This window comes from Mustela putorius, unplaced genomic scaffold, assembly GCF_011764305.1.
Source record: "Mustela putorius furo isolate JIRA1106 unplaced genomic scaffold, ASM1176430v1.1 tig00000129_pilon_pilon_pilon, whole genome shotgun sequence".
Classification (NCBI taxonomy): Eukaryota; Metazoa; Chordata; class Mammalia; order Carnivora; family Mustelidae; genus Mustela; species Mustela putorius.
Genome location: NW_025421290.1, coordinates 50,240,367 through 50,254,285, shown reverse-complemented (window position 1 = coordinate 50,254,285; position 13,919 = coordinate 50,240,367). Strand labels below are relative to the sequence as shown.

Here is a 13,919-nt window from a genome sequence, read left to right as displayed (position 1 = left end):
TGTCTTACTGATCTCTGTGTCCGCAGCGCGTGGCACCGTGCCTGGTGCGTAGCAGATGCCAAATAAATCTTGCTTGACATCCACAGGAGGTGGTCGTACCTCCAGGATGTTTGACTTATTTAGGCTGAAGTGTGAATAAATAGCGTTGGGGAAGAGGGTTCCCAAGACCACCCCTAGTTTCTGTGATTTGCTAGGATGACTCACAGGACTCAGGATCTGGTTTTACTCAGAGCTATGATTTACTACAGTGAGAGGACATACAGCAAGATGAAGAAGGAAAAAGGTTCATGTAGCAAAGTCTAGAGGACAGAGATAGAGACAGAGAGAACATGAGCGGGGAGGTGGGGGGAGAAGCAGAAGGAGGAGCAGAGGGAGGGGATAAGCAGACTCCTCACTGAGTTAGGGGAGCCCGCCTTGGGGCTCAACCCCAGGACCCTGGGATCACGACTCCTAAGGGAATAGTCTTAAAATAATAATACCCTGTGGCCCGAAACTTGCCTTGTTTTTCTGGTTGTTTGTTTCTGTCTTGGTGTTATATAATGGCAGGACTAAGGTGACCTTTGAACAACACAGGTTTAACTGTGGGTCCACTTATACATAAAGTGAACACGCCCGTGTTACTACCAGTAACTTCCGCACTACCAGGATCCTGGGAGTCCCCTTGGGTCCGTTCCAGTGACACCACCTCCCAAGGGTAACCAGTGTTCTGACTTTCCATGCCAGAAATTTGTCTGTTTGAATATCTTTTTTGTTTGTTTGTTTGAATATCTTTATTGAGATATAATTTACATACTATAAAGTTCACCCATTTGAAATGTACAATTCAGTGATTTTAGGTATTTTTACTGAGTTGTCCAACAGCCATCGTGCAATTCTCTGATAGCGTTTTCCTTGTCCCCCGGAGGCATCCGTCCCCTTTAGCAGTCACTCCCCATTCCTCACCACCCTTCAACCCAGGAACCCCTAATCTACTCCTTGTGCATATGGATTTGCCTCTTCAGACCATTCCATATAAATAGCTTTTTGTGTCTGGCTTCTCTCATAATGTTTTTAAGGTTCATGCATGATGTAGCTTGTGTCAGGATGTCATTCCTCCTATGGCTGCATAATACTTCCCTTTATGGGTAGACCATGCTTTGTCGATCGGTTCATTAGCTGGTGGACATTTGGGTTGCTTCTCCTTCGGCTGCTAGGAATAATGCTTCTGTGAGCATTTGTGAACGGGTTATTGTTTGGATGTAAATGACCATTTCTCTTGAGTATATATTTGGAAGTAGAATTGGTAGGTCACAGAGTAACTCTGTTTCACATCGTGAAGAATTGCTGAACAGTTTTGCACAGTGGCCACACCATTTTCCACTCCCACCAGCCCTGGGCCCCCCTTCTCCACACACTCGCCAACACTTGTTAGCTTACGTTTTCATTCTAGCTGTTCTAGTGGGTGTGAAGGGGTATCTTACATTTTGTTATTTTAAATTTTCTCATAAATTATTTTTATTTCACGGATTGCCATTTGCTTTAAGATGGTATTAAACAAAATGCTTAGTTTTTAATTTCATAATCCATTTTCCTTAAAGGAACCATGAGAGAAACATCACATTTTCCCTTAAATTTTTTTTAATTGATTATTTCTTTGAAAAAGCAATACCAGTACAAAGTATAACTTTAAAAGAGCACGGATGGTCATATGGGGAAAAGTGGGGCTCCTCTCAGCTCCTGTCCCCAGTCATCTAGATTTCCTCCCCTGAGGTGACCACTGTTGGCGCTTTCTTATGTTCCTTCCAGTTCCTTCTGTGTGTAGATGAGTTGTAATAAATTGTCTCAAAGTCAATGGCTTAAAAAAACACAAATTTATTATATTAGAGTTCTAGAGGTCAGAAGTGTGAAAAGGGTCTCACTGGGCTAAAATCAAGTTGTTGGCAGGGCTGTGTGCCTTCTGGAGACTCTGGAGGAGAGTCTGTTTCTGGGCCTTTTCCAGCTTCTAGAGGCCACATGCGTTCCTAGACTTACAGCCCTTCCACATCTTCTAGTCTCTGACTCGGTCCTCTCTGCCGCCTCCTGCTGCTTGTAAGGACCTTGTCACTACAAGGCCTACCTGCTAAGTTTAGGATCATTTTCTTATTTTAAGGTCAGCTCATTGGCAACCTTAACATTTCCTTCTGCTGTCTTAATTCCCTCTTGTCATGCAGCCTAACATTCACAATTTCCAGGGACAGGGACACTGTTGGGGGGCCGTTCTGCTGGATACTGTGGGTATACTTTTCTTTCTTTCCTTTTTTTTTTTTTTTAACAAAAGTTAACATAGTTGACATGCTGTTCCTTAATTTGTCTTTTTTGTTTAATAATATATCTGAAAAGGTTCTTCCCTGTCAGAAGCTACAGAGCTACCATATTCCTTATATCTGCTATAAACAGTCCTTTGTATGGCATTTTCATAGTTGACTTAGCCATTTTTTTATAGTGTTTTTTCAGGTGCTGGAGTTTTTTTTTTTTTTTTTAAAGATTTTTATTTATTTATTTGACAGACAGAGATCACAAGTAGGCAGAGAGGCAGGCAGAGAGAAAGGAGGAAGCAGGCTCCCCGCCAAGCAGAGAGCCCGATGTGGGGCTCGATCCCAGGACCCCGAGATCATGACCCGAGCCGAAGGCAGAGGCTTAAACCACTGAGCCACCCAGGCGCCCCCAGGTGCTGGAGTTTTATGTGTTTATGTAGTCAAGCAGATCAGTCTTTTCAGAGCGAGTGCTACTGTTGTTAAACTTAGAAAATATTTACTTTTAATGGAAAAAAAAGTTTTCCTTAGATTAAAAAAATACTGGTTATGTTTGTATCTTGGGGCTGTTTGTATCTTGGGGCTGCCACAAGTTTGGGGACTTCATACAACAGAAATGTATTCTCTGCCAGTTCTGGAGGCCAGAAGTCTGAAATCAAGGTGTCAGCAGGACTGTGCTCTCTCAGATCCTTCCTCCCCCGTTCCAGCTTCCAGAGGCTTCTGGCGCTCTGCGTCTGTCTTCACATGGCCTCCTCTTCTATGTGTGTGTCTCTCTCCCTTTTTTTATTGTTGTGAAAAACAATGACATGAGTTCTACCCTCTTAATAAACCTTTAAGTGTATAGAATTGCTAAATGTGCATGTTATTGTACAACAAACCTCTAGAACTTTTTTTACCCAGCATAACTAAAACTCCATACCTGCTGAATCACAATTCCCCAGGCCCTGGCAACCACTATTCTGCTCTATCTCTGTATCTCTTATAAGGACTTGCCATTGGATCACTTGGGTAATCCAGAATGTTCTCATTTCAACATCCTTCACTTAATTATACCTGCAGAGACCTTCCAAATAAGGTAACAGTCACAGGTGCCAGGGGTTAGGAAGAAGGCCTATCTATTTAGGGTACTCTCAGTGCTTTCTAGCTCCCTCCTTAGAAGTCCTCTTTTGAAAATAAATTTTTGTGAGCAACTTAAACAATTGTTTCTTCAGTCTTCCCCTGCACAAGTTGCTGACGTCTCCCAGATGCACAGCAGTCACAGGTCCTTATTTCCTCCCGTGGTAGCCATTATGGCATGGTGGCGGTGTGTGGCATTTTGAATGGTAATAACATGGGGAGATGCTGTTCTTGGGGAGAAGCATTTTTTCTAATTTCTACAAATACGTAATTACAAATAGGATTTTCTCATCTCATGTGGCCTGAAGCTAAGATATTTGAAAATGTGCACTGAAATTGTTATTTTGAGTAAGATTGAAAGGTAGCAGTAAAGTCAATATGACATATATAGGAATACTTACAGGCAAGAACAATACCATACCATGTACGGTCTCAGTAACAGTGGCTGCCGTGAGTATTAACCCTGTAATGAGCTGTTGGGGGAAGCACTTTGCTCTATGCCCTGAGCTTCCCTGCAAGTTCTTGCTGAGTATGCCAGATGGCAAGCTTATTCGTCTCTGAGCTGCTTGCCCAAGAAGGGCTGGGCCACTGGCCCTGGGTTCCTCTCCGGTAAAGCAGTCGGTTGCATGTACACATGTCATCTGGGCCCATCGTGTCACCACCATGAGACTTCGGCTCTACTGTGAGTGATAAGGTCCTTCGTCTCTGATGCAAGACGCTGTGTCTTCCGCCAGTTCTCATGAAACAGGAGCTGGCTAATTTGGTAACTTATAATTAGGTAAAATCTCAGACAGGGAGAAGTTTGTTCTGAAAAATTAGGCACAGGCTGAATTTTTGTAACTAAAGTCACTGAATATTGAATGACAAGATGATTTTTTTTTTTTAAGTGAACTCCATGCCCAGCATAGAGTCCAGTGTGGGGCTTGAACTCACGACCCTGATATCAAGACCTGAGCTGGGATCAAGGGTTGTAGGCTCCACTGACAGAGCCAGCTAGGCGCCCCCAAAAGATGACTTTTCTGTGAAATCTTATAAATACAAATTCTCAAAAGTCTCTCATTGCTTCTGTTTTATGACATGATATTTATATATCAGGTATATTAAGGTAATGCTCCTGAGGTGCTATAACGGATACATAAAACCCCGAGTTTCCAGTGCTTTCACAAGAAAGGTGTTTTTCACGCTCACGTCAAGTCCTATGTGGGTGCTCCCCATCGGGAGTCTTTCCTGGTAGCTTTTCCATCATCTCTATCTGCTAAGATTTCCCGGGGGCTCATTTCTCTCCTGGCTGGTCAGAGGGGTGTGAGCTTGTGTGGGGAGGGGGGTCGCATGGGGGCGTTTTGGTTTTTCCTTTTTTCTGCCTGCTGTCTTGGTGCGCGCTGTGGCTGCCGCAGCGACTGCCATTTCCTCTGCTTTTATTTTGTTATTCTGACTTTTTATTATGGACAGCTGCAAGCATGCCAGAGGTAGAGAAAATAATACAGTGAGCCCTCCTGTGTACCATTACCTAGTTTCTACAGTGATGACATTTTGCCATTCTTATCCCTGCCTGGAGTCTATAGTTTTTATTGTTGCTTTTTAATAAAATGGTGCTGTCATTATGGAAAATATCTAACTTAGGTGTGGAGACACTGGTAACCTTACCCCTCAGAGCACTAAATGTATTATCTTAAAGGGAATAATATTCTGTGTCAATTTTTTTTTTTTTTGAGAGGAAGAGAAAGAGAGAGAGAGGGCAGAGGGAAAGAAATTCTCAAGTAGTTTGACATGGGGCTCCATTCCACCACCCTGAGATCACGACGCAAGCCAAAACCAAGAGTTTGACATTTGATGGACTGAGCTGCCCAGGCACCCCTAATCTGGGTCATTCTTTTAAATATATTCAATATATTCCATTATATGGATAAACTGTACGTAATTTATCTAGTTCCACGTGGGGGGGCAACAGTTTTTCCCTATTAATATAATGTTGAACTAACATACCTACTTGAGCAAGTGTTTTTCTCCACTTGGAATTGCTGTGTCAGAGGGTATGGATGTCTTACAGATGGAACGGGTATGTCAGACTGCCCTCCAAGTGACTGTCCCCATGTACATGTTCAGCAGTGGCCAGTGGGAACGTAGAGGAGCATTTTATTTTTTATTCATTTTATTTATTTATTTATTCATTTTAAAAGTTTATTTATTTGACAGACAGAGATCACAAGTAGGCAGAGAGGCAGGCAGAAAGAGAGGAGGAATCAGGCTCCCCGCCTCGCAGAGAGCCCGATGCCAGGCTCGATTCTAGGACCCTGGGATCATGACCTGAGCCGAAGGCAGAGGCTTTAACCCACTGAGCCACCCAGGCGCCCCCACAGGAGCATTTTAAAGCAAATCTCACACACCTTATTATTTCACCTGGCAGTACTTCAGTATTTCTTGCTAATAGAGAATTTTTTTCATTTTTATACATGTTTCTAAGAAACATTATTACTTCTAAAAAAAAATACTATCTTTTATCACTGGTTTGTTCAAATCAGAACTCATGTGGGCATTACAGATGTGTCCTATCCAAGAGAGGTGTTGGAAGGGGCGGCCTCCTTTGGGGCTGTGCTGTTGTACAAGTCTGCTCTGTGCTCGTGTAGGTCTGGGACCCAGAGGTGGTGGGGCTTTTTGTGGTCCAGGTCTGTTTAACAGGTTCTGATCTGCTCCATACTCCTGGTTCTTTCCTAGACACAGTTCGAAAGGCTGCCCTGTTTGGGGCCTTGCATTCTGTGTCTCGTCCCGATCTCCAGGCCCTCCCTTCAAGCTCCCCCAAATCAGTGCCTGGCTGGGGTGGGGAGTAGCTGCCTTTCTGTGATCTTGGTGCCATGCTGAACCCTTTGTGCAACTGGGAAGTCTCACAGACTGCTTCTGTCAACGTATTTTACTATCTTACTCTTCTCTTACTTGGACTGAAGAAAATTTTTCAACCCAGTAAGACTTTTTCCTTTTGGGTTTTTCTCGTTCCTTCCATCTCTGCTTGAAAAGTAGCATTTGTGCGCTGAGCTCGTTGTTGTCTGGAACCCTTTTGCCGAGGCAGTCAGTAGTCAACATTGCCCCACCTCCCTGGCCCTTCGCACTGCTTTCCAGAGGCCTGCAGGCTGGGGAGACACTGCTGCATGCCAGGCAGCAGTCACCGCAGGAGGGACTTGGGTCCTCGGCGTGGCACGCCAGACTCCCCAGCACCCCAGCCTGCTGTCTGCCACCTGACTGTATTTCTTACATTTTTTGTTCCCGGCATCTTAGCTCAAGATCCTCGTTCCTGCACCTGTCAGGGTTTGGTCTGAGACACAGCCACTGCCCTAGGGACTTCAGACAGCATGGCATTTAATGTAGTGAATCGGCGACTATGAAGCTGTCTTCTGAGCCAGAGTGGCAATGGTGGCGTTGGCAGCAAAGCCAGCAAAGCTGCTAGCTGCTTTCCCAAAGTCAGGAAATGCTAAACACCAGGAGCCGGCCACAGATCAGCTGGGCCTTCTGCAGGACCCCGAGGCTGACACTCAGGGGAAAGTTGGGGAAGGTTCGGAGGCTGCTGGTGCAAGACCACGCCTCCACAGAGCCCGAGCTTGAGCGCTCCTGCTAGAGAGTTCCAGCCCGCCTCGCCACTCAGGTCATCTGCTTTCCGCTCCGACGGGGCGCTGAGCCTCTCCCTGCAGGCGGGGTCCAGGCGGGGAGCTTCCCCACTGTACGAGGGGGAGCACAGCCAGGGAGGAGACGCTGCTCATTGCCAATACACAACCTAGCTGCCTATTTTTTTCCCCAATGTGTGAAAGTCCTGTTCACTTTTTTCTCAGTTGTATTGAGAGACAGTGGGCACGTGTCGCTGTGCGAGTGTAAGACGGGCAGCATGACAGTTTGGTTCACACAGATGGAGAAATGATGACCACGATGCGTTCAGCTACCGCCCATCCCCTCCGGCAGATACAATCAAAAGGAAAAAGGAAACAAAATTTTCTCATGATGGGCATTCTTGGGACTCTTCTCTGAACAACTGTCCTGTATGTCATGCGGCGGGTGTTAGCTGTGGTCGGTCACCTTGTGGGGTGTTCCATCCCCGGTACTTCCTTCTCTTGGAACTGGAAGTTTGGCCCCATTGACCCTCTTCTGCAGTTCCCCCTGCTGGCAGCTTCCCTTGAGCCGAGGGGAGCCCCAGACCTTAGAAAGTAGGAGTAGGGCGCCTGGGCGGCTCAGGTGGTTGAGCGACTGCCTTCAGCTCAGGTCGTGATCCCAGAGCCCCGGGATCGAGTCTGGCGTTGGGCTCCCAGCTCCACGGGGAGTCTGCTTCTCCCTCTGACCTTCTCCCCTTTCATGCTCTCTCTTACTCACTCTTGAATAAAAAAAGTTAAAAAAAAAAAGAAAAATGGAGTAACAGTCCTCGGGGTGCCGGCCTGGGGTTACCGTCTGGGTGAAAGAGCCGCCGTCTGGAACTGAGCACAGTCCTCGCACACACAGCGGTTATCCCTGTGGCTGTTTTGTTCTAGGCTATAAAGCAGTTGGCAAAATCGGAGAGGGGACGTTTTCCGAGGTGACGAAGATGCAGAGCCTGAGGGACGGCGGCTACTACGCCTGCAAACAGATGAAGCAGCGCTTCGAAAGGTAGGCGGGCGGGCCGCGTGTGCCGCCTGGCCACTGCAGGGTTAGAGCCTGAAGGGCCCCTTGTCGTCGCGGGAAACACGTACTCATGTGACACCGCGTGACACGCAGTCCGCGACCTCCGGGCAGAGGAGTGGGGCTGACCTCTGAACCGCTCGCGTGTGGGATTTTACTTGCTTCCGGAAACGGTGATAGTCATGATGACGGTGACGGTCGTGATGACGGTTACGTCCGGGCTTACTGCAGTGTCGCGGTCAGCGGCCACAGAACATGTCATTGTCCCCGCGGGCCTCCCTTCACGCAGCCGCTGTGCTCCTGGAACGTGCATGTGGGGCCCTTAGATCCGCGCCCTCAGTCTCGGCGTGCGGGAGGCGCTTTTGATCTCACTAACTGTGCGGCAGTTAATATGCGGGAAGCGCTTCCGGGCGGGGCTGGGCACGTTCATCCCCTGGGGGGCGGGGAGGGGGCAGGAGCCGCTGTGGACAGGGCGCTCCCCCGGAGCAGTGTGGAGGCTCCGGCCCTCAGAGCGTCTCCTCATCCCCTCGGCCTCGCAGCTGCTTCCCGGGCGGCATGAGTTGGGCGCGGCGTGACTAGGAAGCTCTGTCAGGATGAGGAGGCGGAGGCTGGCCTCGCGGCAGCGGGAAACTCTCAGCAGGCGGGCGTGACGCTCGGCCTGTGACGGCCCAGGAATCCGAGTCTCTCAGCGGGGGCTGCTGCTTGTAAGACACCACAGGCGCCTGCCACGTGGCCCACAGCCTGCGGCCGCGCTCGTCTGCACCTTGACGTCAGCCTCTTCGCGCCACACAGCGTTTCTCAGATCTGGGGCGCTGGCCGTCCCTCCCGTCAGAGAGAGGACAGACGTGTCCCTTCCTGACCCCCCACGGGGTGTCTGCGGCCCCCCTGCTGTCTCGCACGCGAGGAGAGGCGCTTAGAGATCCGAAGCAGCCCGACACGCGCCGCAGCTCCCGAGGCCGGCCCAGCCGAATGTGGATCCGGATCTCACAGGGCCGGGACCGCCCTCCGCCGCGGCGTCTTCGGCCTCGCCGCTGTGCCTCGCTTCTCCGTCCGCGCTCGCTGGGCGGCGGCGGCGGCTCCACCGGCCTGCGGCGGGCGTTCGCGGGGGGCCTCCAGACGCCGCGAGCCGAAGAGCGCAGCTGCCGGGCCCGCCGCTCGGTCGCGCGCCGCCGGCCCGGGCTGGCCGGGAAGGGACTTGGAGCGGCGGGACGGGACGGGCACCCCCGTCAGCTTCCACCGTCGGGGCGGGGGGCAGACGCACCGACAGACGGCGGGGCTGGCCGTCGTGACGTGGAGAGTGGCCGGGACAGACGCCGGCAGACGCGACGCGCCTCCGCGCTGGACCGGCCGTCCGAGGGGCTTGTTGCGGTCGTGCTGGCCCCGGCGCCCCTCAGGGAGGTGGAGGCGTCCGGACGCAGAAAGGTTTGCCTCCAAGAAGCAGCCCTCTGAGGGCCGGGACGCCCAGTTTTAGCCGGAGAACTACCGTCTTGTGACCGCGGCTCCGCGGGAGAGGCTGGTCTACGCGACGTGCTTTCCACGGTGCGCAGCGGGGTCGCCTCTGCCGGCCTCCTTACCGCCAGCTGCGAGCGGCCGGCGGGAACGAGCAGAGAGGCGGGGCCAGGCGGCGCGGGCGGCGGCTGCAGCCGTCCTTCCCGGCGAGTTCCGAAGGTTAGTGCTCCTCGTCCTGACTGACAAGGTGGTTGATCGGGGCGCCCGGGGGGCTCAGTCGGTTAGGCCGCTGCCTTCGGCTGGGGTCATGATCTCAGGGTCCTGGGATCGAGCCCCGCATGGGGCTCTCTGCTCAGTGGGGAGCCTGCTTCCCCCTCTCTGCCTCTGTCTGCGCCTCTGTCTGCGGCTCTGCCTGCTTGTGCACGCTGTCTCTCTATCTCTGATTAATAAATAAATAAATAAATAAAATTTAGGAGCGCCTGGGTGGCTCAGTGGGTTAAAGCCTCTGCTTTTGGCTCGGGTCATGATCCCAGGACCCTGGGATCAAGTCCCTCATCGGGCTCTCTGCTCAGTAGGAAGCCTGCTTCTCCATATCTCTCTGCCTGCCTCTCTGTCTACTTGTGATCTCCATCTGTAAAATAAATAAAATCTTTAAAAAAAAAGTTTAAAAAATAAAATCTAAAAATGTGGTTGATTACAACACCTGTTTTTCTTTTAAAAACTCAGAATAAGTAAAGGTTTTTAATAAAATACTGCTGAATCAGAGTTACTTTTTATTTTGTTTTGTTCGTTTGTTTAGTTAGTGATCCCTACACCCAACATGGGGCTTGAACTCAGGTCCCCAAGATCAAGAGTCTGATGCTCCATGGACAGAGCCAGCAAGGCATCCCAGTGTTGCTTTTTTTAAAACTTTGTGTACGTTTAGGGGATTATCAAGGCTTTAGCTTCTGTTGTATAAATCATAATTTCAGGTATTGGCTTTACTTGAAAAGAAGTACACCTATTCTGGGCTGGTGGAATTTTGTCGCTGTTTGATGTACGGAGTCAGCGATAGAGTCTTGAACTGGTTTTGACAGGTATCTGCCAGCCACGTAATCCAAACCTGAGAGTAACTGGGTTTTGGGTTTATTCTTGTGAGTCCTAATTTGCTCTTGATACATATGTTCACAACTAGCAGAGATTACGACCCAGTACTATCATTATTTAATCATTGTTCCGCTTAGATTATCCCAGCTGTGGCTTTGGAGGCTCTTTCAGGTTGGCTCCTGTGTTCTCTTGATATGCTCCATCCTTTTTCTTTTCCTTTCCTTCTTTAACGCTTTAATTTTTGGCGCCACAAAATTCTCTAGGCTCATCTTGTATTTTTCCTGCCCCTAGAATCATCCATTTCTCTAACGAGCCCTGGTTCCTTTTACTGGAGAAAGGTATTTAGAAAACAAGATCTTGGCACCAGATGTGCTCATTGCTCTTGGAATGTCGATCCCCCTGGACTCAGCAGACAGAACTAATCTGTACACTAGTCTGTATGTACACACATCTCTCTCTCTCTCTTTCTCTGTCTACCCTCCCATCTATCTTTTCAAATAACCATGAGTCCATACTGACAAATAAATGAGTGAATAAATAAATTGGGAGGAGGGGACAATTCTTCCTTTCAGAAAAATTCCAATTAATAAATATAGAAAGAATGATGGAAATAGAAAATCATCATTAGAATAACAGTAATAATTTCTTCAGAGAGGATAAGCTGATGGATACTAAAATTAGTAGGTGATAGGATGCCAGGGTGGCTCAGTGGGTTAAGCGTCTGCCTTCGGCTCAGGTCACGATCCCAGGGTCCTCGGATCAAGTCCTGCATCAGGCTCCCTGCATAGTGGGGAGTCTGCTTCTCCCTCTGCCTCCTGCTCCGCCTGCTTGTGCTCTCTCTCTCTGACAAATAAATAAATAAAATCTTAAATAAAATAAGTAGATGAAACTTAACAAGAACAGGATTTCTGCAGAGCCTCAAATGAGTTCCCCCCTAACTATTTATTAATTACTATGGTGGTTTTAACATATGTCCACACATGGTTTGGTAATCCTTCCTTCAGGAGATGGGGCTTAATTTCCTAGCCCTTGAATATGGGCTGCACTTGCTTCTAAGGGATAGAAAGTAGGGAGGGAAGGATAGTAACTTTACAGTGAAAAACCTGGAAGATATCACCTTAACTAAATGATTAACATCGTCAGTCGTAAGACATATTGATACCATGTACTTTCTGATATAATGGGTTTGAAAGAGCAAGCATATTATCTCCATGGTGCTCTTTCCTGAAGATCCATAACCGTTAGTTATTTAATATTTAATATTTAATTATGAGAATACATCAGACCAGACCAAACTAAGGGGCATTCTATAGAATACTTGCCTGGCACCCCTTACAACTGTCGATGTAGTAAAAAAACAAAGACAGGAAGTGTCGTAGACCGGAGGTCTTAATTATAATGAGGTGTCCTGGGTCCTAGAAGAGAAAAAGACCTTCATAGGAAAACTAGGGAAATCCAAATAAAGTGTCTAGTTAATAGTACTGTACCAATATTAACTTTTTAGTTTTGATAAATATTGCATAAGGTGTTAACATTAGGAGCAGCTGGGTTATGGGGATTTTCTGTACCATCTTATTAACTCTTCTGTTAGTCTAAAATGATTTCAAAGTAAAAAAAAAAAATAAAAAAAAAAAGCAAAATAAATAAAATTAACCATTGGTGATCTGTACTGACCCCTATTGCTCCTAAGCTCCCTTCACTAGTAAAGGTTTTACTGTTATTTCTGACTTATAGGAAGAAATGACCTTATAGTTTCTAGAAGAAAGTTCTAAAAGAAAGACAACTGCCTTGGTGGTCACTTCAAGAAAGAGATTGCCAGTAATTTGTTGGAAGCTCTAGTGTCACTGATACTTGATCCAGAGGTTTAATGGGGGTTTTTAAGCATTTTTTTAAACCATGAAAATAATATTTCTAGCTTCTGGATTCCTGGAGTGTCTATCATTATTAAACAGTGTAATCTTATTCATTTGAAGAATAATTTTGGGTTCTTTAAAAATGCATTTCTGCTGATTTATCCTCGCCTAAGTAAATGCTCAAAGTCACCTTGCACAGTTGTGTGGGTGGCATGAGAAATGAGGAAGATCACGCTGAGTCACACGGGCAGAATGAGGTTGGTATTTGGAGCTTCTGACTCCCACCCCCTCCAAGTCTTACTTCCAGTCCCTTCCTTTCACTTTTACAAAAATAGAAATTGACTGCGTTTGCAGTAATAGTTGCTAATGTGACGTCCGGGTGAGGTCAGAGAAGCCCGTTCATTAGTACTGGGTCAGGAAGGCACTTTGAGCTTCTGTTCTTGTTCTCCGGCAGAGTGGCGCAGAGGCTCAGTTTGGAGATAATGACTTACTTGCTGGAGGCCTGTGGTGTGACCCAGTCCTTTGGATACCCTGGTTTCCACCTGTCCTTACCACAGGGCAACAGTTCATTACAGGTCTCCCCCTTTTTCTTTTTTGCTATGATTTTATTTTGTATTCTTCCTATAGAAATACTGTAAAGAAGCAGAATGGGTTTCTTTAAAAAAAAAAAAAATCCATAGTCCTGATAGTTGTAAGATCTCTCTGGTGTCCTGAAGCAGTAAGACACACATACGGGCTACTCCTGGTCGGCACAAGGACAAGCTCGGGCTCTGAAGTTTTGGGACCTTGGACAGCTCCTCAGTCTCTGTGTCAGCTGCTCTGTGTGTGCCATGCGAAGACCCAGAGGATGTCTCTCGCAGGACCCTGGTGAGGGGTCAGGCCAGTGGGCACTCAGCGCAGCGCTAGCCCTGAGATCCACAGTCATAGATCAGCCTGCCGTGGGGCAGTGCAGGTGAGTGGGGTTTCAAGACTTTAGAAAAGTGAGGCGGGCGATAGCAGGGATCATGACAAGAGGACAATGGTTGTTGGCCACGTGTCTGGCGCTGGGCCCAGTGCCGGCGAGTTATGTGTGTAGAGCCCTGAGTCCTCACTGAAGCCCGAGAGGAAAGATGGATGGTGTCATTGCCTTGGGGAAGCCTGGTCGGAGAGCTGAGTTTCCTCGCGAGCCGGCAAGCAGTGGAGCCCAGCCTGGGACCCAGGGAAGGACCAGTACTCTTCGCGGCGCTCTTCACTGCTGCAGACGGTCTGGTCTGGTCTTGACTTGGCACACGGTTTTCCTGACGTCCCATCACTGCGTGGTCCTCAAATCACTTTTGCAGAAATAAATTCTGCTTTGGAAGGTTATAAGTTAAAACAAAGATAAGAAGTTAATGAGTCACTTTAAAAGCTCTTTTACTTAAAAAGAATATAATTATGGAAAATTTCAAACGTATACAAAGTAAACAGAGCAGTATAACGGACCCCAGGTATCCGGCCGCCAGAATCAACATGGCTGTCATGTTCATTTCTTGTGCGT

General features: G+C 48.0%; 1 protein-coding gene across 6 annotated transcripts in view; it reads left to right on the top strand.

The window, feature by feature from the left end:
- Positions 1–13,919, top strand: part of MOK (MOK protein kinase) — a 50,706-nt gene that overhangs the window by 12,783 nt on the left and 24,004 nt on the right. For 3 of the 6 annotated variants that reach the window (XM_004754668.3, XM_004754667.3, XM_045073948.1), the window contains one exon: positions 7,889–8,003. In XM_004754668.3, coding sequence (XP_004754725.1) covers positions 7,889–8,003 — 115 coding nt within the window. Of the gene's footprint in view, positions 1–7,888; positions 8,004–9,173; positions 9,684–11,395; positions 13,356–13,919 lie in introns of those variants that run through there. The other 3 variants (XM_045073943.1, XM_045073950.1, XM_013057390.2) reach the window with 3 other exon arrangements.